This window comes from Puma concolor, unplaced genomic scaffold (genome assembly GCF_028749965.1).
Source record: "Puma concolor isolate L17-30 unplaced genomic scaffold, mPumCon1.1.hap2 unalloc_scaffold_35, whole genome shotgun sequence".
Classification (NCBI taxonomy): Eukaryota; Metazoa; Chordata; class Mammalia; order Carnivora; family Felidae; genus Puma; species Puma concolor.
This window is the reverse complement of record NW_028240242.1, coordinates 229,777-256,783: the sequence shown is the minus strand read 5'-3', so window position 1 is coordinate 256,783 and position 27,007 is coordinate 229,777. Positions and strand designations below refer to the sequence as shown.

The following is a 27,007-nucleotide window of genomic DNA, read 5'->3' as shown; positions in this document are numbered from 1 at the left end:
CTTGGTGTACACGCCTACAGAGAGTTTGGTACACATGTGCCCTTGTGTACAGTGATGAGAGACAAAATATTGGAATTGGCCCAGTCATTCAGCTTCTGGAGACGCAGAGTAAAGGATGATGTGTGGCCCCTGAGAATGCAGAAGGGGACAGGACTCTGCCTGTCCACTGTGGCGACATCCCATAGTACAAGACCATAGTCCTGGATGGATGCCCAACCTGTCACACTACTCGTGAACACAAACACAGTCACCTCCTGCACTCAAAGCCAAAGGAGTGTGAAGATGACACCATGTCTTGGGGGCCATTATTTCTTCAAAGAATATACGGGTTTTTTTTTTACCGTATGTATTTGTTGTTTCCTATTTAGTTTTTTGGAAAGAGCAAGAAGGGGAATCCTGACCAGGGAGGGCTTCAAGCTGTCATTGCAGAGCCTGACTTGGGACTTGATCTCAAGAACCAAGAGATCGTGACCTGAGCCAAAGTCGACTCGGAAACTCGCCCATTGAGCCACCTTGGTGCCTGTCCTCATTATTTAAATCTTCATTTTACTGAATACGTGTCACCTGTAGGAACCCTTCCAGAACTTTATACTTTACTGCCTAATAGATTAGCGTAAATGGCATATTGACGGTTTCATTTGGGTAGTTTTATAATATGCACGTTAGACCAATATCACCATGGCCAGTCGAGGAAAATGAAAGATTTTCAAGGTATTCGCTCTGGTCCAGACATTTGTCTTCTGGCTTCTGCTCTTGTGTCAAACCTCAGAGGGTCCCCATGCCAGCTAATGAAGATATTTCAAGTGGGGGCTTCACCTAATCTTTGTTCTTTGAGGACTATGCCTCTGTCATAAAAAATATTAGTGCCATTGAATATTTAAGCAATTATTAATCAGTCTCCTGTCATGTAGCCAGACACAACAGGCCGTGTTGTGTGTTTGCACACACATGGAAATCCGAGAGGAGCTAAAGCAGCAGACACCGAGATCGCTGGTTGCAGAGACTGGGGTGAGGGAATGAGCCGTGGGTGATTAGTTGTCCACGTGTCTCTGTGAAGGTAATGTTCTAGGAGTACATAGTGGTCACGGGTGTAAAATCCTGCGAATGTACGTACTGACACTTGAAGTTGTAATTTCAAAGGATCAGAGTAAATTGTTTGGAATTTAGTTTATCTTTTATTTATAAAACACTAATATATAAGGAGAGTAAATACCTCTATAACAACTACAGAAATGACAAAGAACGCAATGACAAGGTCAGGGAATTCATCCTTTGGGGCTGCAGCAGACATGAGCCGCTGTTGAGGAGCTGAGGCTGGTTGCTCAGCTGCAGGAGGTGGTTGCTCCAGCCCTTCCGTGACCCCGCCGGCTGGGGCTGGGGGCTGCTCATGCTCTGAGGCCACCAAAGGGGCAGGTGGCTCTTCCAGCTCCTGACTGTCAGCCAGAGCTGGGAGTACCTCCTGTCCTGGTGGGGACGCTGCAGTGAGGGTCTCCGATTCTCGCACGCGCTGAGCTCCAGGAGAACTGGTGGCTTCAGGCAGCCTGGGCTGCGAGGCTGCAGTGGGCACCACAGAGATAGCGGGGGCTCGCTCCTGAGGGTCGTCTGAACGTGGCTCTGGAGCTGGTGCCATGGCTTCAAGAATAGAAAGTGTCATCACCGTGATTGCCATTCCATGGCAGGAAACCTCTCCCGCAGACATTGTCATCTGAGTCAAAGAACCCACCAGGAGGAAATCTCCCAGACGGCAGGCTAATGGAGCAGTGATCTGAGACTAGTCCCTACGCCTGGCCCACCTGCAGTCTCAGGAAACGTGTTCTCTGTGGCATACCCCGTCCCCTCCACATGCCCACATCTCCCACCCAGAGTCCTCCTCGCCCAGAGACTCTGGCTCATTGGGCTCACGGTGTTTCCGCCATGAGTAGAGAAGGCGGGCGCGGCGCTGCAGCTCGGAGCCCGGCATGTGGACCCCTACGTATGCCTGCAGCAATTTCAAGCTGGTGAAATCTGGAGGCTGGAAAAAGTCCTCGGGGTAGTGATCCAGCCAGGTGCCCAGGATGGAGGAGATGGCCCTGGGGATACAAAAGTAGCCAGAACAATCACCATGGGGTGTTCCCCCCACTGATGTCTCAGGACAGGCCTGTGGGACCTGGCCTCTATGCCTCCTGGTCCTGGATGTCCAGAGGGTGGTTCTATACGTTGTCCACCTGTGAGTTGGCAGTCCCGCCTACGAGAGACCTGGTCACTGAAGAGGGACCGTCAAGATTCTGTTTGACGGGAACCCCTTCACCAATGATGTGGTCGTCTCTGTCCTTCTTGGGGAAGCCAGCCAGACTCCTCGGTGTCTCCCCCTGCCTACCTCCCACCGGAATTCAAGTCCGCGCGTGAGTGGAGGGGTGGTGTCGGGGTGAGTGAGTGCCTTCACTGCATACCCTAGCGCTCCATGAAAATCTGCGCAAATACGGGACAACGGACTCTGTCTCTTACCTGGGCTTGCTGGGACCCTCCTGATGCCTTCCACGTGACGACCTGTGCCTCTGTGCTGCCTCATGCACTCAGTGCACATGTGGGTGTCCTCCCGCTGACACCGTTCTCCCATCGTGTGGGTGATATGTGCTCCTTGAGCCCTCACTGTGTCTCCTGTACCCTTGCTAAGCACGCACTGTGGATGTTCCCCAAGGTGGTGAGCGTGATGCTCCCCAAAACCGTTATTCTGGGTCCCCTGATGGGGGTCTAGGCAAGGCTGTGAGTGGGAGGGGACGGGGTTGGACTCTCTAAGGGGCTGACGCGGTCCTCTGGCGCTCTCTGGGGCCTCCCTGTGCCCACAGCCCATCCTCTACCAGACAGGACAGGACCCCTTTCCTTGCTTCCAAGAGAAAGCCCTCAGAACTTTGCCCTCTCACAGGACTCTCAGACGTGTGGGATGCTGGGTCCTGCAGCCCCTCCCACGCACAGTCTCAGCACTGCCCTCTTGGAGAAGGAAGGCCCTCCAGCCTGAGCTCAGCCTACTCACAGTTTCTCCTGCTCCCGGGGTCCACCATCGTCCTCAGCCTCCGAATGGAAGCCTCCGTATCTGGAGGAGGCCAGAAGGACATCATATGAGCTGTCCTGTGGATGCTACGTCTTGTCCTATCCAGAGTCACTGACTGCTGACTAGAATGAAGCTCTGGAGGGGAGGGTCCTGTCCGCTCTGCTCCTTGGATCCCAGTGAGCTCCTACAGAAGTGCCTGCACCTAGTGGGGCTTCCTGCGTGTTTGAAGAATGATAGGGCCCCAGTCAGCTCCGTCACACATATTGGTGTGGGTCTGGGCGTCTTGCTCATCCTGGCATCCTTGACAGGTTTGAGCCAGGACTCAGATACACAGATAGAGCCTCCAATCTCCTTTTCCAATGGGAAAACAGCCCAACTCAACACCTGGCGACAGTGAGGGATGAGGCAGAAACTTGATCATGCGGAAGAGGACAAAGATGACCCAGCAGAGACACAGCCCTGCCAGCAGACCTTTCCACAGGCCAGGGTGACTTTCCCTGTAGTGCCCCCACTGAGGACCTGGAGTTATTCTATCCCGATCAGAGAAACAAAGGGAGACTCCAGGACGTTTGGTGACTTTCCTAAGACTCAAGCTTTAAGGGGTGTATCACACTGGGCTGTGAAGGGCAGGGTGCTCACCTCATAAACAACACTTCCAAGACCTTTTGGGTGGTAGTAAAGGTTGTGTACGTGCCCAAGAAGGTGGAGACATATGTGGGGTCTCTCCCCAGGAAGGCGGGCACCAGGTGTTCCACTCGCCGCTTCAGCAGGCCTGCATCGATGGTCCACCGCACACAGTTCTCATTATCATCCCCCGGTGTGACCTTTGTACCCTGAGGTAGAACACAGGAAGGACATAGAATCAGACACAGCACTATGGCCAACAGGAGGGTTGGAGTCCAGAATGCAGACCAAACCCCCAGACCCCAGTGACTTGTCGCAAGCCTGAGACGTGGGTGCCCAGAGTAGGAAAAGGATCTTGGCATTCACACGAGAATTTGAGGTGGGAAATGACTGAACACATTAGGATCTCAGGTCAGATTGTTAGATGAGTATGGACAGCAGCTCCCTGCATTAACAGCAGTGTCCCTGTGATTTCTAACAGCACAGTGCATTCTGGGGATCCGAAGAGAGGGACAGTAGCTGGCAGACGTTGGATCAGGATAATAGGACATGTAGGATGTTCAGTGCAGCACTGTGACATGGCAAGAGAAGGGAATCCTGTCACAGTCCCACATTTCTGAAGGGCTGAATGGGTGAGGTGAGTGGTCTCATTTCCAGAATGTTGTCTAGGTGGTAAGGCCCTTGCTCCTGACTGGAGGGGCCCCAGGGGCGTGTTGCTTGGCCACCAAAGTGCAGAGCATTAGACATAATGCACTGAGCCCCATGTCCTTTGAGTAAAAATCTCCCTGCTCTCACGAACGTGTGTCAGACGTGGAGAAGGTGTGGAAGGATGGTCGGGCGAACCGGGACACCTGGGAACGTTCGTCGGGGAAACGTGTACAACAATGCCAATATATTCTAGACAGAATGGGACGTGAAATGGTCTCACGCATCTTTTCTGATCTTCTTCCAATTAAGTGGAGAGTGACGTTGTGTCTGGCCGTTGCAGGGGCTGGGCCCTGAGGGCATGTTTGGGGAGCAGATGGGGTTCCAGGTTCATCTGGGACCAGGAGTCTCCGAGAGCTACCAGGGGAGCAGCAGTGTGTTTTCTGGGCCCTGGGTGTTGGGTTTCCCTGGTACCTGCACTCACCCTGAGCCAGCGCGGCTTCCTACTGATGGCATGGGGCTTCCTCCTTTCCTTCGGGGAAGTAGAGCAGGGGCTCTCATTCAGCTTCTCCTCCATCTGTGGCATGTGGCTCTGTAAAGACAGTGCCCAGCAGGCAGGCAGCCAGGCAGGCAGGCAGGCAGGCGGGCAGGAGTCCTCAAAGCCGTGTCTGCTTGCTTTCGCTTGTCCTCAGACCCATATGAATTCATTCCAGGTACGACACCACAGTGTGCACTCACCTCCCCCACGGAGGAGAAGCAAGGTGGCTTGAGGGCCTTGGATTCAACCTGTTACAGGTTAGAGGCACCTCAGAGATCCCTTTTCCCTCCTTCCCAGCATGACACGTGCATGGCCATGATGGGTCCACCAGGTGGTCCACTGCCATCGAACCTGCTCCGGTCCCGGGGAGGACCGGCCCCCATGTCCCCCTTTCCCCGAAACTGAACATGAGGGGATGGGGGTGCCCAGGGAAGGCTCCGAGCTGTGATCTGACCTGACCTGGCCTGCTCTAGGCTGCTCTGTGTTACCTTATGTGACGTCCTGGAAAACATCGTGAGGCATCGCCAGCGTGGGTTAAGGAAACCTCTGCAACCTCTGAGTAATCCTGCGCACTGGGGTTTCTGGCATCCAGAGCCCCGGTACCTGGGAAAACAACAAGAGAACATCCTAAAGTCTCTGGGTCTGTAGGCAAGTGAGCCAGGTATGGGACCTTCCTAGAACATGGATGCCAGGTTACAGGAGTTCCAAGCTTTCCTGGGGCCTATTGTGAGCAAAGTGATGTCACTGCCTAGGATCCACCTCCTGAGTCCCCCTCTGGGATAACACCTTTGCAAATAGTCCTCTCTTTGCTGACTGCTCACCCCCATTCTCCATGAAATGTCACATCGGTACACAGTTCCACCAATGCACCCCTCTCCGCAGTCCCCTGGGAAGGTCTGGGGCAGCCAGGGTCCCAGCTGTGAGACCTATCTGGGTTGAGACAGAACTCTTCTTTCTTACCTCTTTCTGGTCCCAGATTCGCGACTGTGCTTCTCAGGGATGGTCCGTGTCTTTTCCGCCCAATGGAGATCATTCTAGCATGTCCTCAGGATGTCCTCAGGCATATGTGGGATGATACCTGTGAAATTGGAGCAGCGGTGTCACCTGTTGGAAGTTTATCCAACCACATTGACTTCAACTTCTCACCTCCTCTGATTCTGCTGCTCCTCTGATCCCAGCCCACAGTCCTTCCAGGTGTGCGTACGTGCGTGAGTGTGTGTGTGTATGTGTGTTTACCAGTGCTTGTTTTCTGGGGTCCCAGAAGGTCACATCCCCACCTAGGGAAGGATGGCCAAACATTTCCTAGGAGCTTAGGTTCTCTACTTTCTAAAGCAATCCCTACAGAAGGGATTGGAGTCGGGGCCTAGTAGGACAGAACTCTCATTTACGTAGACTTTGTCAGTAGTGTGCCACGAGCCATTCCCTGCCTTTCCACTGGGTACATACGATGGGGACAGGGTGGCACTCAGTGGGTTGCCCTGGCCTGGGGGTCCTCCTCAGGGAAGAACGTGCCGGGATGTCTTCTGTGACGCTCCTCTTCAGCCTCACCCCCACACCACCTCCGTGTCTTCACCCAGTGACAGTAACACATCCTTTTCCAGACCCCCTCCGAAATCCTGGGTCGAATCCAGGACCCCATTGTGAGGACATGAAGTTGGGGTCATGCCCAACTTGGCTTCTGACTTTCTACCAGTCTGTGATTCTGGGCAAGGCACTGACCCTGGCAGGGTCTCCACTTTCTCCTCCCCTCAGTGGCTCCCTGGGATGCCCACATCCTGTCAACACATCCTTGTGGGATTTCCTTCCTGGAGTGTGGTATGGACGTAGTGTTTGATTTCTGTTGCAAAGAAGATGGCACCGTGACCCCAGACCAAACAAGTTTAGGTGATAAAATGTGCATGGCACGGCCACGTGCTCACTGTCACTCTCTGTGTTGTCTCTCAGCTCCTGACAGTGGGGACCAACCCCCGTGTTGAGTCGTGACATGGACAGGTACACACAGCCTAGCCCTGAGAGACAACGACAGACAGGGAAGAACTAAGGCACTCGATGTGGACTGAATCCTGCCACCACCCTGAAGTGGGCTCAGGGGTTGAGTGAAGCAGGTTCTGTCTGAGTGATGACAGCAGCCCCAAGCTCCTGAGAGGCTCTGGCAGGAGCGCTCAGCTGAGCCCTGCTGAACTCCTGGTCCCCTGGGCCTGTGAGGTGGGAAGTTGATGGGGAAGCCAGTAAGGGTGGGGGAATATTGTCCCACGGCGCTAGAGCAGAGTAGGGACAACGTCCTCCTGCCCCAGGCCCTGGCCCTCCTCACCCTCCCTCTCTGCTGTCCTCCGCAGCTCTTTCCGGTCTCCCCGGTCTCCTTTCACACGTCCCCTCTGAAACAACGACCCCTGCCTCCGAGTGTCCGCCGCACTGTGCCTTCTGCCGGGCTACATACCCTCGACTTGTGCAGGGCTGACTCGTTCTTGCACTGCGGCAGGAAATATTAACGTTTCCTCAGCACAGCCTTGTCAGACCCTCCCCTGGGGGAGCTCAGGACCCAGTTGTCGCACCTTGAAGTTTTCTATGGAGTCCTTGCTCATGTCATTCCCATTTTTGTTTCGTGTTCTTTCCATCTTCCTGGCTAGACCTTGAACTCCTAGAGGGAAGACGTGGCTGCCTTACCAGCACTGGCACTATGTGAATGCTCAGATGCTCATTCCCGGGGGCTGACTGAGGACGTAAAGGGATCCCACCCACCAATTAGCAGCTCAGTCATCGTAGCCTAATTTACCTGGGTCATTTTCCAATACTTATTTTATCGTATATCTGTTGAGTCCACTCTAGTCGTAATTTGGGGCGTGAAATCACACTCCAAGATCAAGAGTCTCATGCCCCACTGACTGAAACAGCCAATTTTCATGGAACTAGACTGATCTCTAAGTTATCTTGCGGGTTAACATTTCGTACGTGTATGAGCTTATGCTGAATTACCAGAGAACGCGCCACATTTCTAAAAGCATGTCCCCATAGATTTCCTCACATGACAGAGCTGGGTGTGTGTTTAGATTGGAGACTAAAGTCCTTCATGTGGTCACTGAGGACCCCAGAGTTCCTCCATTTTACCCTTCTCCCTCCCAAGGATATCAGGTACTTGCACAACCAGCAGCACAAGGGGCGATAAAGGGGAAAGAGAACAAGGAAATGCACCTGGGAGCATGTTATCAGCCTGGTCTAGAGTGCCTAAAATATCCACCTTTTCACTGATTCCTTGTTTTAAAGGCACGGATTTTTAAGTAGTGATCTGTGAGAACCTATGTCGCACAAATCGTAGAAAATGCATCCCTACAAATGCACCACAAAACACACGAAGGTAATTCCTGAACTGAAGGAAAATATTCTTCCTCCGGGACACACTGTATGAAGGAAGTAAGAAGAGTAAACATCTATGTGTGTGTTTGTGTGTGATGTCTACATATTAATGAATGTGACGTTGTATCGCTATCTCTGAATATCTTTAAGAAGTGAAGATCATTGACTTTTAAATACAAGAATTAGGAAAACAATAAGTAAAAAATCGTAATTAGTGAGTTTACAGACATATAGTAGTAAGATATATGAGAGTCTCGGGGCGCCAGGGTGGCTCTGTGGGTTGAGCGTCCGCCTTCGTCTCAGAACATGATCTCACGGTTCGTGGGTTCGAGCCCCGCATCGGGCTCTGTGCTGACAGGCTGTTTCCGATTCTGTGTCTCCCTCTCTCTCTGCCCCTCCCCCACTCACGCTTTATCTCCCTCTGTCTCAAAAATAAATAACCATTCAAAAACATTTAAAGAAATTCCATTAAGATCTAGGCCAGTAGAAAGTAAACGACTGGTGGTTGAGAAGTCAATGAAGTGCCTCTTAAGATGGATTGTTTTCAAGTACAAAAACTCATAAACCACATGACCGCAAGTATAGTGTAAATATTGAAACTGCAGCCCAGTTAGCCAGTTAAATGGAAAGAATTCCATATATATGTGTTCAGTTACACTTTGCCATCCATAGCAGGGTCTGGTACACCTTGCACGTTCAGTAGACGCTTGCTGAAAAATTGCAAGGGTGATGGCCTGTCTCTCTCACCAAAAGAAAGAAACGCTGAAAAGCGATGAAAAGCAAGAAAAGGAAAATGGCACGGAGGAGTTGGGGTCTGAGGCACACTGTGAAGAAAACACGGGGGTTGGGAGGTAGTGGAGGTGGACAGGCGGTTCCACAGAGTTGAAGGACGTGCCACAGTCAGCGGTGGCAGGGTGGACTTGAGGGTGGGACCGCTGGTGGTGCGGTCCAGGTAGGGCCATGGGAAGGGCATGCAGAGCTGAAAAGCACCGGCCTTTCAAGGAGAAGGGAGGTGGAAGGAGTCTCGTGTGCCCAGCGTGTCTCCCTGTCCCTTAGGGCTGCCCTTGCGGTCACGGGTGACGAGCGAGGAGGGTGCACGGCTGTAGATGGCCACGGTTGGCGGGAATGGGAGGCAGAGTGAAGAAGAAACACAGAGGCCTAGGATGCAAGAGGGATCACTGGGTTCACGTGCAGCCACGTCCCTGGGAAACCAGCAATGCAAAAGGTTCCTGGGTCTCTTGAGGGGTGACAGGGAGGTGTCCACCTTGGGAGGAGACACCTGCCAGTCCCTGTCCCACTGGCCTGGTCTCTGGAGCCCTCTGCCTGGCTCGCGGCTGTCAGGCTGGCGGGCATTCGGTCAGAGCATCTGGTGGGCACAGGGAGGTGCGGTGGTGCAGACCCTGGTGCCCAGGAGCTGTGCCCCCTGCGAGGGGTGGGGGTGGGGGTGGGGGTGGAGGGATGGGGCAGCTTGGATCCTGGGCCCAAGCAGGTGTGCGGGAGCGCTCGCACGAGTGCGCGCATGCGCGTGGGCCAGGGCCGGAGCCCGGTGAGGGACACAGCTGAGGCTGCAGCTGTGCCGTGAGTTGGCTCCCAGCCCGCCTGCCGCCCCAAGCCCCCAAGTGTCTGGGCCAGCCAGGGACTGAAGCCCACCTCAGCCCCCGCCCGGGGACATGCTGCTGCCTGGCGCCTGCGACCCTGTAGCCATGGCTTTGGCGGCAGGGGTAGCGGCAGTGCTCGCGGGAGCGCTGGTGGGAGCGCAGGCGGGGCCCCGCGTGGAGAAGACTGGGAGCCATGAGCCTCCAGCCTCGGAGGGTGGCGGCCCTGCTGCTCCTGCTGCTCCTGGAGCCAGAGGCCAGGGCGCGGGACGCGCTTCCCGGGCGCCTGGGTCTCTGGCAGCGCTGGTGGAGTGCCAGCACTGGCTGGGGCAGAGCGAGATGCGATGCCCCCCCCCCCCCCCCGACGCCCTTGCAAGACCATCTGGGAGAAGCCTAAAGGTGGAGCAGCTGAGACCCACAGCCTCCCTCCAGGACCTGCCTCAGTCGCGGTGCTGCCACGGTAGGGACCCTAGCGACAAGGTCGCAGGTCGCTTTCCCCTCTGCCCCTCTCTGTCTTTCCCTCCCATGAGAACCCTCCCCCGCCTTGGGGCTCCGGGCTTCTTCTTGGGCTCCATTGTGGCTGAGGTCTGGAGGCCTCAGGAGTGGGCTTTCTGGGTTGGACCCCGGTTCCCTGGAGGAGGAGGGCCCCAGATCGAGTAGGGGGTTAGGCTCAGGCGGTGGGGAGTGGCTCAGGTCGAGAGGGGGGGCGCCCTGAGTGCCCATGGATGTCTGACTGGGTTGGTGGTTGGCGGGTGGAGGTGGGAACGAACGAAGGGACGAAGGAACGGAGGAAGGAAGGAAGGAAAGCGTGGTCCGGCGGCTGTGGGAAAGTGTCAAGGCAGGGCCAGGAAAGTGGCAGCCATGAGCAGGAGGAATCATTGCTGCCTGTGAAAATGAAGTACAAGGGACCTGAGACTCCAGAGAAACATTCCAGGGAGAGTCAGGGTGGTGGGCCTGAGTTGCTGGAGGCCAGCAGGGGACGGTGTTGAAGGGATTGAGAGTGGAAGCAGCAGGTGAACACAGGCCTCCTCCCTCCGCCCTCCGCACCTGCTCTCCTGCCCTGCCCAGCCCGCTGCGCCGCGCCCCGCCCCTGGTGGCAGAGTTGGACCCTCTGATGGGGAGCGGGAGATCTCACCCCGCTTGTGGCGAAAGGGGGTCCTCTCTCGTGGGAGTCAATGGGACTAGGGGGTAGGAGTCTGGATGAGGGCAAGTGCAACTCCCTGTTGAGCTCTTCATCTCTGAAGGCAATGTGCATTCCATCAATGAAGTGGGAGCCCGGGAGCCAGGAATCAGTGGCGCTTGTGTGTTTTCGAGGGTGGTCCAGACTCTTTCCTAATGGGAGATGTGTGCTGAAGAGAACTGGGTGTTGTGGATGGAGTCCAAAGTCATCTCTTTGGGACACGTTGGGTGGGAACGTCTTCTTCGCACTCTGGCGACGAAGGTGGATGGAAAAGCTCCTTGTCCAAGGCAGACTGGTGGGTTTTGTTCTTCCTCTCCGTGGGGCGTGGTGCTTCCCGTTTCCGTGGAGCACCTCCTGTCTTGCATTCGTTCCGTGTTTCAAGAGTTTCAGTCCTTGGCAATCGCGTCTCCTCAGGGACTCACCAGGCAGCACGAGGGAGAAGTGACTCGGAGCCCACCGGGTCCCTAGAAACCAGTGCGTGTGTACTGGAGCAGGCAGTGCTCCTCTCTCAGCCTCCTTGGGAAATGAGGTCTTGAGCAAACGGTCTTTCATTGCATGGGTTGTACCTCTCCCCGGTTGTTGGGGGGAGTGTGTATGCGTGAGTGTGGTGCTGTGGCCCGTGTGGAGTCCGGACCGCGTCAGGGGCCCAGTTCTTGGCAAGGAATGCGTTTTGTTGCATGGGAATATCTCATTGCACGAGAGAGTTCCAATCCTGTCTCAAAGGCTGAAAACATCCTGAAGGCAGCACTGTGACCTCACTGAAAGCAAAGGCCTAAGAGCAGAGGCTTTCCCACACTTCCATATGGAGCTGACTGGTGCTTTATGTTTTCAGGAAGATGGTGTGGTGTAGGCCACTTGGAGCAGCTCAGGCTCCTAAGCGTGTGTTTGGTCCCCGAGGGGTGAGTTGTGTCTCTCCGGAATGAAGGAGATTATGGGGACCTTGAGTATCGTTACCTTCATGATTACCGTGATGATTCTGCCTAAGTCATCGCATGGATATTGATCCATGAGCTCGCCATGTGAGAGGTTTCCTTGGTAAAATAGTCGCCGTGCGTGGCCTCGAAACTTGGTTGTGGTCCGAACACCTTTGATGCTTTGCAAGTCCCGAAGCGGCTCCACGGGTGTGCAGTCCCTGTTGCCATATAGGTGAGGAGGCAGAGTCTGTTGACCTGAAGCCCGTGCAAGTATCCAGGGAGATGTGCGAGGGCCTCTCCCTGAGGCACTGGGTTCCTAGCCGGCTCCACCCAGAATCAGGCAGGGAGGTTTTGTTGATGCCAGCGGGAAGTCCTGAGGAGGGAGGACTTGATTACCACGATTACTATATTCTGCCTAATCCATGGCATGGAATTTGATAAGGAGCTCGATAACCGGAACGTTTTCGTCACCAAAGCTCACTACAACAAGGAGTAAAACAATCACTCTTGTGCAATGGACAATGCACCTTACCTTTATTGTACTATTTTAGAGGTATGTACATACGTTTAGAGTAATGAAAGTGTCCACTTACATCTAAGGAGTTTTTTGTGACATCATGGTACTTCAAGAAACCATAAAAGTAATGGAAAATCTAAGTTACCTAGTAATCTCAGCACTGTGTTCTTTTGGATACGAAATCCTAAGAACACATCATGCAAAAACTGTCAAGTCCTGATAATTCCTTATTATTCTAGTAGGTCTAGTGAATGGAATGGACTGAACTAAGGTCTCTGAAAAAGAGGAAACTAGAATTTGAGATATTGAGTCACCTTTACTCTCCCTTTCCCTGTTGACATGGTCTTTTTTTAGACCGGTGATGTCTTTTGACCTTTACCCTATTTCCCTCCTTCCTCCCACCCCCCACCTTTGCAATCATCTTTATGTATTGATGGACTTGTTTCCTTCTGTTATGAGGATTTTTGTTTTTTGTTTTCTTAGTTTTTGTTTCGGATTTCCTATATATGTGCGAGCATTTATATGTGTGTTTTTCTGTGTGAGTTCTTTCACTAGGCATAATGCCCCCCAGGCTATTATAAACACTGTGGCATGATAACAGGTGTGAAGTCATTTTTGGGAGTTAGTGATTTCGTGTGTTCCGAGTTGTACCTAGGGGGGTAATTGAGGGAAGTTGCTGGATGATATGGATGTTCTCCTCTGAATTGTGTAGGAAACTTTAGATTGTTTGCGACTGCCTCTGCGCCAAGTTCCAATGCCACCAAGAGGGCACAATGATTCGCTTTCTTCCATATTGTACCCGACGCTTGTGTTTTCTTGTCTTTTTGATAAGACCGTTCAGACAGGTTTCAGGTGATATCTCTTTGGCTTTGGACTTTCATTTCCCGAATGTGGAGTGACTTGGAACTTCTCTTCATGTATGTGGTGGCCATCTGTATGTCTTCATTGGAAGAATGCCTCTTCAGGACTCTGCCAGGTCCGTCATTGCTCTTTGCTTTTGCATTGTTGCGCTGTAGGAGATCTTGATTTCTTTTGTGTTTTAACCCTTGACCATGTACGTAGTTTGCAAGTATTTTCGCCCATTCACTATGTTGCCTTCCCATTCTGAAAAGATACTGTTGCTGTGCAGAACTTGTTTTTTTAGTTTCATGTAGTCCCACTTGTTTAGTTTTCCTTTGTGGCTTTGGCTTCTGGTGTCAAATCCCAAAACTCAAGTCAAGACTGAGATCCAAACATTCTCGTGGGTTTGGCATTTGGCTTTGTCCAGCAAAGCCAAGGACAGCAGAAAGGATTGCTTCAGACTCCACACAAGTCAAGAGGCGAGAGGGGTTTAAGGGATGTCTCCGCGAGCTGCTCTCAGGATCCCGCATTCATTAAGCCTACAAACGATGTACAACACATCAGCGGGCCACATGCTAGAAAGAACGTATTGAAGACATGGTGCGAACCACATAGAGACAGGATAAAATATTCCATGTGACAGCACGATCCAAGAACTTGGTGAGCCCGTGCAGAACCCAACCCCTAGATACACACGCACTAGATCAGCCAAGTCTCGCCTGCCCCCCAGATACACACCAACTAGGTAAGTGAGCTGCTGCTGGCTGTTTGCAGGAAGGCCAGAGAGCAGTGATCTGCTCTGCAAAGCTTTCCCTATAACCTCCCAACTCAGGACATCGTTGTGCGATTTCCCACACCTCCTGCCCAAGGTCTTATCCAGGACTTTCTGGTTTCAGGGCTCAAGTCTGTAATACATTTTAACTTCGTTTTTGTGTGTAATGCTAAATAGGTGTCAGGTTGTTTTTCCGCGCCTGTCGTTTTTCTGTGCCCAGTGATTCTGACACCACCTGTTGTGGAGACTGCCTTTGCCTCAGGTTATACTCTTGGTTCTTTTGTTGTGAATTAATTGGTTACATATGTGTGGGTTTCTTCCTGGGCCTTCAATTCTGGTCCAGTATCCTGTGTGTCTGCTTTTACCCCAATAGTGTACTGCTTGGGTTATTGTTGCTTTGATCTAGTTTCAAATCAGAAAGCATGGTGCTTCCAGCTGTTTTCTTCCTTCTCACAATGACTTTGGTATTCAGAGCCTTTTGTGGTTCTGTCCACCTTGAAGGATTATTCTATTTTTGGGAACGTGCTTAAGCTTTGATAGGGATTGCACCTAGGGAATGTGTAGATGGCTTTAAGTAGGGTGGACATTTTGATAATCTTATTTCTTGGGATCCAGGAGCATAGAATGTCTTTCTGCTTATTTCTGTCTTTTCAAATTCTTTCTCCACTGATTTCTTTTTTTCAGGAAAAAGGTCTTTTTCCTTCATGGTTAAAGTCATTGTTTTCTTTTTTAAGTTTTCTATCTTTTTCTTGACAGAGAGAGATACATGGAAACACACACGTACACACACACACACACACACACACACAAACAGAGAGAGAGAGACAGATAAAGAGAGAGAGACAGAGAGAGCGCATATGAGTGGGGATGAACTGAGAGAAAGGAGACACAGAATCTAAAGTAGGCTCCAGACTCTGAGTGGTCAGCACAGAGCCCCACACAGGGCTCAAAACAACATCATGAGATCACGACCTTAGCTAAAGTCAGATGCTTCACTGACTGTGCCACCCAGGTGTTTGTAGGCTAAATTTACTCTTAAGTTTTTTCTTCTCTTGCAGTGATTTTAAATTATTTTCTTAATTTCCCTCTCCGATACTTTATTATTCATGTATAGAATTGAAGGATGTTATGTACAACGACATAGATATCTTAACATGACTGAATTCATTTATTAGGTCTACCAGTAAGGTTGTGGAGTTTCTGCAGTCTCTCTAGAGCATATCATGCACTCCCAATAAGTGAAAAAGTACCTGGGAACATAGGATGATGTGATCGAATTTAGATGAGAGTAAGAAGATATATGGAGTGAGAGTATGCAAGTTTTCTGAAATGTTTTGTGGTTGATATAATCCAACAAGTCCATAAACAAGGTTTGTTTGGATATATGTTTCCTTTACACCAACAAGTCCATAAACAAGGTTTGTTTGTATATATGTTTTCTTTAAACCAGAACCAGAGAGCTGTGACATTGACATATGCTTCCCAACACATTCCCACAGTGCGCCCTGTGCATTTGGGAGGTAGCCCCTTGTCTCTCTTTTCTGTCCTGGAACCCAGTGCCTGACTCCACCACTCAGTGATTTCATCTCAGAATACTGCATTTGGGAAGAGGCCTATGTTTTTCATAGACTTCCTGAAAGGCACCTCAAAAACATTGGATTTTACAGAGTTGTGTGTGATCTGTCTGGAATCGTCTGAGGATGTGTCGGTTGGAATGGCACTTTCTTTGCTGGGAGATCAGGGAGCCCTGCAGTATTCCTGTGTGCCTTGTGGTCGGTCACCAGAGGGTGCTGTGTGGCTGCTCATGACAGGGACACTGCTCCCCAAAGATGGGGCTGGCAAGTGCAGGGCGTCACTGCTGGAGGAGCCTGAAGGGTGGAGGGGCTTGACTCGCTATCAGAAGCCTGACTGAGTCTCCATCCTGCAGTCTCCTTGAGCTCCTGATGTGCTGTGTAAAGGACTCTCTGGCTTGCCGAGGTCCAAGTGGTTCTTGCTGTTGCCACTCAGTCGTCAGGATGAACACATTCAGGTCCTGGTCTTCAACTCATTGACCTGACCTGCACTTAAGGTGCTTTCCTGAGAGTAAGCGACCCAGCCTGCGAGGAGAGCCAGCAACAGACAGCAGTGGCCCAGCCTGTATCCTCCACTGGCCTGAAAGCAGGGACTGGCTGCTCTACTGAGAAGCAGAGCTATGGAACAGGAGGTGCACAGGCAGTTGGGGTTTGTCATGGGATGGGGCCTGGATGGGTGTGTTCCAGGACATGGGGCAGGGATGCTGTGCAGGAGGTCAGAATGAGGGAGTGTGGTTTCTTTCCTTCCCCATGGGTCACTCCTAGGTACCCTGATGGCCTCAGTGCTGGCTTGTCCTCCTGATTCTTCAGGGATCCACTCAGTCCCAGGGGTCCCTGCTTTTCACATAAAGACCCCAACGGAATCAAGGGTCTGTAGACATTGGAACCTGGAGGCAGCGCCCGAAAAATGCATATAAATTATGTCCCCAAAGTTGTGCTAGGCGTACACGCCTACAGAAAGGGAGAGTTTCGGTACACATGTACCTTTCTGTACAATGATGAGAGTCAAAATATTGGAATCGGCCCAGTCATTCAGCTTCTGGAGACGCAGAGTAAAGGATGATGTGTGGCCCCTGAGAATGTAGAAGGGGACAGGACTGTGCCTGTCCACTGTGGGGACATCCCATAATACAAGACCATAGTCCTGGAGGGATGCCCAACCTGTCACACCACTCATGAACACAAACACAGACACCTGCTGCACTCAAAGCCAAAGGACTGTGAAGATGACACCGTGTGTTCTGGGCCAATATTTCTTGAAAGAATATACATTTTTTTTCTGCGTATGTACGCGTTGTTTCCTATTTATTTATTTATTTATTTGGAGAGCGCGAGAAGACTCCTGACCAGGGCTTCAAGCTGTCATTGTAGAGCCTGACTTGGGACTTGATCTCCAGTACCGTGAGATCATGACCCGAGCCAAAGTCGACGCGGAAACTTGCCCATTGAGCCACCTTGGTGCCTGTCCTCATTATTAAATCTTCATTTTACTGAATACATGTCACCTGTAGGAAACCTTTCAGAACTTTATACCTTATTGCCTAATAGATTAGCATAAATGGCATATTGACGGATTCATTTGGGTGTTTTTATAATATGCACGTTAGACCAATATCACCATGTCGGTCCAGGAAAATGAAAGATTTTCAAGGTATTCGCTCTAGTCCAGACATTTGTCTTCTGGCTTCTGCTCTTGTGTCAAACCTCAGAGGGTCCCCATGCCAGCTAATGAAGATATTTCAAGTGGGGGCTTCACCTAATCTTTGTTCTTTGAGGACTATTCCTCTGTCATAAAAAATATTAGTGCCATTGAATATTTAAGCAATTATTAATCAGTCTCCTGTCATGTAGCCAGACACAACAGGCCATGTTGTGTGTTTGCACACACATGGAAATCCCAGAGGAGCTAAAGCAGCAGAAACGGAGATCGCTGGTTGCAGAGACTGGGGTGAGGGAATGAGCCGTGGGTGATTAGTAGTGCACGTGTCTCTGTGATGGAAATGTTCTAGGAGTACATAGTGGTCACGGGTGTAAAATCCTGCGAATGTACGTACTGACACTTGAAGTTGTAATTTCAAAGGATCAGAGTAAATTGTTTGGAACTTAGTTTATCTTTTATTTATAAAACACTAATATATAAGTACAGTAAATACCTCTATAACAACTACAGAAATGACAAAGAACGCAATGACAAGGTCAGGGAATTCATCCTTTGGGGCTTCAGCGGACATGAGCCGCTGTTGGGGAGCTGAGGCTGGTTGCTCAGCTGCAGCAGGTGGTTGTTCCAGCCCTTCCGTGACCCTGCCGGCTGGGGCTGGGGGCTGCTCATGCTCTGGGGCCACCAAAGGGGCAGGTGGCTCTTCCAGCTCCTGACTGTCAGCCAGAGCTGGGAGTACCTCCTGCCCTGGTGGGGACGCTGCAGTGAGGGTCTCTGATTCTCCTACGCGCTGAGCTCCAGGAGAACTGGTGGCTTCAGGCAGCGTGGGCTGCGAGGCTGCAGTGGGCACCACAGAGATAGCGGGGGCTCGCTCCTGAGGGACGTCTGAACGTGGCTCTGGAGCTGGTGCCATGGCTTCAAGAATAGAAAGTGTCATCACCATGATTGCCATTCCATGGCAGGAAACCTCTCCTGCAGACATTGTCATCTGAGTCAAAGAACCCACCAGGAGGAAATCTCCCAGACGGCAGGCTAATGGAGCAGTGATCTGAGACTAGTCCCTACGCCTGGCCCACCTGCAGTCTCAGGAAACGTGTTCTCTGTGGCATACCTCATCCCCTCCACATGCCCACATCTCCCACCCAGAGTCCTCCTCGCCCAGAGACTCTGGCTCATTGGGCTCACGGTGTTTCCGCCATGAGTAGAGAAGGCGGGCGCGGCGCTGCAGCTCGGAGCCTGGCATGTGGACCCCTACGTATGCCTGCAGCAATTTCAAGCTGGTGAAATCTGGAGGCTGGAAAAATTCCTCGGGGTAGTGATCCAGCCAGGTGCCCAGGATGGAGGAGATGGCCCTGGGGATACAAAAGTAGCCAGAACAATCACCATGGGGTGTTCCCCCCACTGATGTCTCAGGACAGGCCTGTGGGACCTGGCCTCTATGCCTCCTGGTCCTGGACGTCCAGAGGGTGGTTCTGTACGTTGTCCACCTGTGAGTTGGCAGTCCCGCCTACGAGAGACCTGGTCACTGAAGAGGGACCGTCAAGATTCTGTTTGACGGGAACCCCTTCACCAATGATGTGGTCGTCTCTGCCCTTCTTGGGGAAGCCAGCCAGACTCCTCGGTGTCTCCCCCTGCCTACCTCCCACCAGAATTCAAGTCCGTGCGTGAGTGGAGGGGTGGTGTCGGGGTGAGTGAGTGCCTTCACTGCATACCCTAGCGCTCCATGAAAATCTGCGCAAATACGGGACAAGGGGACTCTGTCTCTTACCTGGGCTTGCTGGGACCCTCCTGCTGCCTTCCACGTGACGACCTGTGCCTCTGTGCTGCCTCATGCACTCAGTGCACATGTGGGTGTCCTCCCGCTGACACCGTTCTCCCATCGTGTGGGTGATGTGTGCTCCTTGAGCCCTCACTGTGTCTCCTGTACCCTTGCTAAGCACGCACTGTGGATGTTCCCCAAGGTGGTGAGCGTGATGCTCCCCAAAACCGTTATTCTGGGTCCCCTGATGGGGGTGGAAGCAAGGGTGTGAGTGGGAAGGGATGGGGTTGGACTCTCTAAGGGGCTGACGTGGTCCTCTGGTGCCCTCTGCTGCCTTCTTGTGCCCACAGCTGTACCTCTACCAGACAGGAGAGAAGCCCTCAGAACTTTGCCCTCTTACAGGACTCTCAGACATGTGGGATGGTGGGTCCTGCAGCCCCTCCCACGCACAGTCTCAGCACTGCCCTCTTGGAGAAGGAAGGCCCTCCAGCCTGAGCTCAGCCTACTCACAGTTTCTCCTGCTCCCGGGGTCCGCCATCGTCCTCAGCCTCCGAAAGGAAGCATCCGTATCTGGAGGAGGCCAGAAGGACATCATATGAGCTGTCCTGTGGATGCTACGTCTTGTCCTATCCAGAGTCACTGACTGCTGACTAGAATGGAGCTCTGGAGGGGAGGGTCCTGTCTGCTCTGCGCATTGGATCCCAGTCAGCTCCTACAGAAGTGCCTGCACCTAGTGGGGCTTCCTGCGTGTTTGAAGAATGATAGGGCCCCAGTCAGCTCCATCACACATATTGGTGTGGGTCTGGGCGTCCTGCTCATCCTGGGCATCCTTGATAGGTTTGAGCCAGGACTCAGACACACAGATAGAGCCTCCAATCTCCTTTTCCAATGGGAAAACAGCCCAACTCAACACCTAGCGACAGTGAGGGATGAGGCAGAGAGTTGATCGTGGGCAAGAGGACAAAGATGACCCAGCAGAGAGGCAGCCCTGCCAGCAGAGCTTTCCACAGGCCAGGGTGACTTTCCCTGCAGTGCCCCCACTGAGGACCTGGAGTGTTTCCACCCGGATCAGAGGCACAATGTGAGACGCCAGGACGTTTGGTGACTTTCCTGAGACTCAGAGCTTTCAGGGGCTGAATCACACACTGGGCTGTGAAGGGCAGGGTGCTCACCTCATAAACAGTATTTCCAGGACCTTCTGGGTGGTAGCAAAAGCTCTGTACGTGCTCAAGAATGTGAAGAGGTAGGAGGGGTCTCTACCCAGGAAAGCAGGTACTAGGTGCTCCACTCGCTGTTCTAGTAGCATCCAGCCTCCTTCGATGGTCCACTCGACACAGTTCTCAGTGTCGGGCATGGCTGAGATATTCGTACCCTGAGGTAGAACACAGGAGGGACACAGAGTCAGACACAGCACCATGGACATCAGGAGGCTTGGGGTCCAGAATGCAGACCAAACCCCCAAGCCGTCAATGACTCGTGGCAAGAGTGAGACCTGGGTGCCCAGAGTCCGAAGAAGCATCTTGGAATTCACACGAGAATTTGACGTGGGATACGGCTGAACACGTTAGGATCTCCGATCAGACATCCCCACAGGCGAGGGAATTAAAAGCAAAAATGAACTATTGGGACTCATGATGATAAAAAGCTTCTGCACAACAAAGGAAACAACCAAGAAAACTTAGAGGCAACCAATGGATTGGGAAAAGGTATTTGCAAATGACATATCGGACAAAGGACTAATATCCAAAATGTATAAAGAGCTCACGAAACTCCACACCTGAAAAACAAACAATCCACTGAAGAAGTGGGCAGAAAACATGAATAGACACTTGTCTAAAGAAGACATCCTGATGGCCAACAGGCACATGAAAAGCTGCTCAACGTCGCTCCCATCAGGGAAATAGAAATCAAAACCACACTCAGCTATCACGTCACGCCAGTCAGAGTGGCCAAAATGAACAAATCAGGAGACTATAGATGCTGGAGAGGATGTGGAGAAACGGGACCCCTCTTGCACTGTTGGTGGGAATGCAAACTGCTGCAGCCGCTCTGGAAAACAGTGTGGAGGTTCCAAACAATTAAAAATAGACCTACCCTATGACCCAGCAGTAGCACTACTAGGAATTTACCCAAGGGATACAGGAGTGCTGATGCAGAGGGGCACTTGTACCCCAATGTTTATAGCAGCACTCTCAACAATCGCCAAATTATGGAAAGAGCCTAAATGTCCATCAACTGATAAGTGGATAAAGAAATTGTGGCTTATATACACAATGGAGTACTACGTGGCAATGAGAAAGAATGAAATATGGCCCTTTTGTAGCAATGTGGATGGAACTGGAGAGTTTTATTCTACATGAAATAAGCCATACAGGGAAAGAGAAATGCCATACGTGTCCACCCTTATGTGGATCCTGAGAAACGTAAACGGAACACGTGGGGGAGGGGAAGAAAAAAAAAAAGAGCTTAGAGTGGGAGAGAGCCAAAGCATAGAGACTCCTAAAAACTGAGAACAAACTGAGAGTTGATGGGGGGTGGGAGGGAGGGGAGCGTGGGTGATGGGTACTGAGGAGGGCACGTGTTGGGATGAGCACTGGGTGTTGTATGGAAACCAGTTTGGCAATAAATTTCAAATATTTTTTTTTAAAAAACCATCAAGGAAAAAGAATCTCAGGTCAGATTGTTAGATGAGTATGCACGGCACCTCCCTGCATGAACAGCAGCGTCCCTGTGATTTCTAACAGTACAGTCCATTCTGGGTATCCGAAGAGAGGGACAGTACCTGGCAGAAGTTGGATCAGGATAATAGGACATGTAGGATGTTCAGTGCAGCACTGTGACATGGCAAGAGAAGGGAATGCTGTCACAATCCCCCATTTGTGAAGGGTTGAATGGGTGAGGTGAGTGGTCACATTTCCAGAATGTTGTCTAGGTGGTAAGGCCCTTGCTCCTGACTGGAGGGGCCCCAGGGGCGTGTTGCTTGGCCACCAAAGTGCAGAGCATTAGACATAATGCACTGAGCCCCATGGCCTTTGGGTAAAAATCTCCCTGCTCTCACGAACGTGTGTCAGACGTGGAGAAGGTGTGGAAGGATGGTCGGGCGAACCGGGACACCTGGGAACGTTCGTCGGGGAAACGTGTGCAACAATGCCAATATATTCTAGACAGAATGGGACGTGAAATGGTCTCACGCCTCTTCTCTGATCTTCTTCCAATTAAGTGGAGAGTGACGTTGTGTCTGGCCGTTGCAGGGGCTGGGCCCTGAGGGCATGTTTGGGGAGCAGATGGGGTTCCAGGTTCATCTGGGACCAGGAGTCTCCGAGAGCTACCAGGGGAGCAGCAGTGTGTTTTCTGGGCCCTGGGTGTTGGGTTTCCCTGGTACCTGCACTCACCCTGAGCCAGCGCGGCTTCCTGCTGATGGCATGGGGCTTCCTCCTTTCCTTCGGGGAAGTAGAGCAGGGGCTCTCATTCAGCTTCTCCTCCATCTGTGGCATGTGGCTCTGTAAAGACAGTGCCCAGCAGGCAGGCAGCCAGGCAGGCAGGCAGGCAGGCAGGCAGGAGTCCTCAAAGCCGTGTCTGCTTGCTTTCACTTGTCCTCAGACCCATATGAATTCATTCCAGGTACGACACCACAGTGTGCACTCACCTCCCCCACGGAGGAGAGAAGCAAGGTGGCTTGAGGGCCTTGGATTCAACCTGTTACAGGTTAGAGGCACCTCAGAGATCCCTTTTCCCTCCTTCCCAGCATGACACGTGCATCCACTGCCATCGAACCTGCTCCGGTCCCGGGGAGGACCGGCCCCCATGTCCCCCTTTCCCCGAAACAGAACATGAGGGGATGGGGGTGCCCAGGGAAGGCTCCGAGCTGTGACCTGACCTGATCTGGCCTGCTCTGGGCTGCTCTGTGTTACCTTATGTGACGTCCTGGAAAACATCCTGAGGCATCGCCAGCGTGGGTTAAGGAAACCTCTGCAACCTCTGAGTAATCCTGCGCACTGGGGTTTCTGGCATCCAGAGCCCCGGTACCTGGGAAAACAACAAGAGAACATCCTAAAGTCTCTGGGTCTGTAGGCAAGTGAGCCAGGTATGGGACCTTCCTAGAACATGGGTGCCAGGTTACAGGAGTTCCAAGCTTTCCTGGGGCCTATTGTGAGCAAAGTGATGTCACTGCCTAGGATCCACCTCCTGAGTCCCCCTGTGGGATAACACCTTTGCAAATAGTCCTCTCTTTGCTGACTGCTCACCCCCATTCTCCATGAAATGTCACATCGGTACACAGTTCCACCAATGCACCCCTCTCCACAGTCCCCTGAGAAGGTCTGGGGCAGCCAGGGTCCCAGCTGTGAGACCTATCTGGGTTGAGACAGAACTCTTCTTTCTTACCTCTTTCTGGTCCCAGATTCGCGACTGTGCTTCTCAGGGATGGTCCGTGTCTTTTCCGCCCAATGGAGATCATTCTAGCATGTCCTCAGGATGTCCTCAGGATGTCCTCAGGCATATGTGGGATGATACCTGTGAAATTGGAGCAGCGGTGTCACCTGTTGGAAGTTTATCCAACCACATTGACTTCAACTTCTCACCTCCTCTGATTCTGCTGCTCCTCTGATCCCAGCCCACAGTCCTTCCAGGTGTGCGTACGTGCGTGAGTGTGTGTGTGTATGTGTGTTTACCAGTGCTTGTTTTCTGGGGTCCCAGAAGGTCACATCCCCACCTAGGGAAGGATGGCCAAACATTTCCTAGGAGCTTAGGTTCTCTACTTTCTAAAGCAATCCCTACAGAAGGGATTGGAGTCGGGGCCTAGTAGGACAGAACTCTCATTTACGTAGACTTTGTCAGTAGTGTGCCACGAGCCATTCCCTGCCTTTCCACTGGGTACATACGATGGGGACAGGGTGGCACTCAGTGGGTTGCCCTGGCCTGGGGGTCCTCCTCAGGGAAGAACGTGCCGGGATGTCTTCTGTGACGCTCCTCTTCAGCCTCACCCCCACACCACCTCCGTGTCTTCACCCAGTGACAGTAACACATCCTTTTCCAGACCCCCTCCGAAATCCTGGGTCGAATCCAGGACCCCATTGTGAGGACATGAAGTTGGGGTCATGCCCAACTTGGCTTCTGACTTTCTACCAGTCTGTGATTCTGGGCAAGGCACTGACCCTGGCAGGGTCTCCACTTTCTCCTCCCCTCAGTGGCTCCCTGGGATGCCCACATCCTGTCAACACATCCTTGTGGGATTTCCTTCCTGGAGTGTGGTATGGACGTAGTGTTTGATTTCTGTTGCAAAGAAGATGGCACCGTGACCCCAGACCAAACAAGTTTAGGTGATAAAATGTGCATGGCACGGCCACGTGCTCACTGTCACTCTCTGTGTTGTCTCTCAGCTCCTGACAGTGGGGACCAACCCCCGTGTTGAGTCGTGACATGGACAGGTACACACAGCCTAGCCCTGAGAGACAACGACAGACAGGGAAGAACTAAGGCACTCGATGTGGACTGAATCCTGCCACCACCCTGAAGTGGGCTCAGGGGTTGAGTGAAGCAGGTTCTGTCTGAGTGATGACAGCAGCCCCAAGCTCCTGAGAGGCTCTGGCAGGAGCGCTCAGCTGAGCCCTGCTGAACTCCTGGTCCCCTGGGCCTGTGAGGTGGGAAGTTGATGGGGAAGCCAGTAAGGGTGGGGGAATATTGTCCCACGGCGCTAGAGCAGAGTAGGGACAACGTCCTCCTGCCCCAGGCCCTGGCCCTCCTCACCCTCCCTCTCTGCTGTCCTCCGCAGCTCTTTCCGGTCTCCCCGGTCTCCTTTCACACGTCCCCTCTGAAACAACGACCCCCTGCCTCCGAGTGTCCGCCGCACTGTGCCTTCTGCCGGGCTACATACCCTCGACTTGTGCAGGGCTGACTCGTTCTTGCACTGCGGCAGGAAATATTAACGTTTCCTCAGCACAGCCTTGTCAGACCCTCCCCTGGGGGAGCTCAGGACCCAGTTGTCGCACCTTGAAGTTTTCTATGGAGTCCTTGCTCATGTCATTCCCATTTTTGTTTCGTGTTCTTTCCATCTTCCTGGCTAGACCTTGAACTCCTAGAGGGAAGACGTGGCTGCCTTACCAGCACTGGCACTATGTGAATGCTCAGATGCTCATTCCCGGGGGCTGACTGAGGACGTAAAGGGATCCCACCCACCAATTAGCAGCTCAGTCATCGTAGCCTAATTTACCTGGGTCATTTTCCAATACTTATTTTATCGTATATCTGTTGAGTCCACTCTAGTCGTAATTTGGGGCGTGAAATCACACTCCAAGATCAAGAGTCTCATGCCCCACTGACTGAAACAGCCAATTTTCATGGAACTAGACTGATCTCTAAGTTATCTTGCGGGTTAACATTTCGTACGTGTATGAGCTTATGCTGAATTACCAGAGAACGCGCCACATTTCTAAAAGCATGTCCCCATAGATTTCCTCACATGACAGAGCTGGGTGTGTGTTTAGATTGGAGACTAAAGTCCTTCATGTGGTCACTGAGGACCCCAGAGTTCCTCCATTTTACCCTTCTCCCTCCCAAGGATATCAGGTACTTGCACAACCAGCAGCACAAGGGGCGATAAAGGGGAAAGAGAACAAGGAAATGCACCTGGGAGCATGTTATCAGCCTGGTCTAGAGTGCCTAAAATATCCACCTTTTCACTGATTCCTTGTTTTAAAGGCACGGATTTTTAAGTAGTGATCTGTGAGAACCTATGTCGCACAAATCGTGGAAAATGCATCCCTACAAATGCACCACAAAACACACGAAGGTAATTCCTGAACTGAAGGAAAATATTCTTCCTCCGGGACACACTGTATGAAGGAAGTAAGAAGAGTAAACATCTATGTGTGTGTTTGTGTGTGATGTCTACATATTAATGAATGTGACGTTGTATCGCTATCTCTGAATATCTTTAAGAAGTGAAGGATCATTGACTTTTAAATACAAGAATTAGGAAAACAATAAGTAAAAAATCGTAATTAGTGAGCTTACAGACATATAGTAGTAAGATATATGAGAGTCTCGGGGCGCCAGGGTGGCTCCGTGGGTTGAGCGTCCGCCTTCGTCTCAGAACATGATCTCACGGTTCGTGGGTTCGAGCCCCGCATCGGGCTCTGTGCTGACAGGCTGTTTCCGATTCTGTGTCTCCCTCTCTCTCTGCCCCTCCCCCACTCACGCTTTATCTCCCTCTGTCTCAAAAATAAATAACCATTCAAAAACATTTAAAGAAATTCCATTAAGATCTAGGCCAGTAGAAAGTAAACGACTGGTGGTTGAGAAGTCAATGAAGTGCCTCTTAAGATGGATTGTTTTCAAGTACGAAAACTCATAAACCACATGACCGCAAGTATAGTGTAAATATTGAAACTGCAGCCCAGTTAGCCAGTTAAATGGGAAGAATTCCATATATCTGTGTTCACTTACACTTCGCCGACCAGAGCAGGGTCTGGTACACCTTGCACGTTCAGTCGATGCTTGCTGCACAATCGCATGGGTGATGGCCTCTCTCTCTCTCTCACCAAAAGAAAGAAACGTTGAAAAGCAATGGAAACCCAAGAAAAGAAAAATGGCACGGAGGAGTTGGGATCTGAGGCACACTGTGAAGAAAACACGGGGGTTGGGAGGTAGTGGAGGTGGACAGGCGGTTCCACAGAGTTGAGGGACGTGCCACAGTCAGCGGTGGCAGGGTGGACTTGAGGGTGGGACCGCTGGTGGTGCGGTCCAGGTAGGGCCATGGGAAGGGCATGCAGAGCTGAAAAGCACCGGCCTTTCAAGGAGAAGGGAGGTGGAAGGAGTCTCGTGTGCCCAGCGTGTCTCCCTGTCCCTTAGGGCTGCCCTTGCGGTCCCGGGTGACGAGCGAGGAGGGTGCACGGCTGTAGATGGCCACGGTTGGCGGGAATGGGAGGCAGAGTGAAGAAGAAACACAGAGGCCTAGGATGCAAGAGGGATCACTGGGTTCACGTGCAGCCACGTCCCTGGGAAACCAGCAATGCAAAA

The 27,007-nt window shown here is 52.0% G+C and overlaps 1 protein-coding gene and 1 long non-coding RNA gene across 6 annotated transcripts; one reads left to right on the top strand and one right to left on the bottom strand.

Moving 5' to 3' along the window:
- Nucleotides 1–1,163: 1,163 nt before the first annotated feature.
- LOC147571259 (ral guanine nucleotide dissociation stimulator-like) lies at nucleotides 1,164–26,550 on the bottom strand. Of its 5 annotated transcripts, XM_086696483.1 has the most exons (8): nucleotides 26,435–26,550; nucleotides 23,375–23,503; nucleotides 22,903–23,017; nucleotides 22,384–22,491; nucleotides 3,668–3,861; nucleotides 3,011–3,070; nucleotides 1,903–2,069; nucleotides 1,164–1,632 (listed from the first exon to the last, which is right to left on the bottom strand). In XM_086696483.1, exons 3-8 carry the CDS (start codon nucleotides 22,924–22,926, stop codon nucleotides 1,190–1,192), a joined length of 996 nt encoding a protein of 331 aa, XP_086552609.1. In that variant the 5' UTR covers nucleotides 22,927–23,017; nucleotides 23,375–23,503; nucleotides 26,435–26,550; the 3' UTR covers nucleotides 1,164–1,189. The 5 variants fall into 5 exon arrangements, with proteins under 5 accessions (XP_086552609.1, XP_086552610.1, XP_086552606.1 ...); XM_086696484.1 differs by lacking the exons at nucleotides 22,384–22,491; nucleotides 22,903–23,017; nucleotides 23,375–23,503; nucleotides 26,435–26,550 and adding exons at nucleotides 4,782–4,889; nucleotides 5,324–5,438; nucleotides 5,796–7,936; XM_086696480.1 differs by lacking the exons at nucleotides 23,375–23,503; nucleotides 26,435–26,550 and having other exon boundaries at nucleotides 22,903–23,107.
- On the top strand, nucleotides 12,269–17,681 carry LOC147571260 (uncharacterized). The gene is made up of 2 exons (XR_015247560.1): nucleotides 12,269–15,374; nucleotides 15,423–17,681. It is a non-coding gene; the product is annotated as an uncharacterized LOC147571260 (long non-coding RNA).
- Nucleotides 26,551–27,007: the final 457 nt, after the last annotated feature.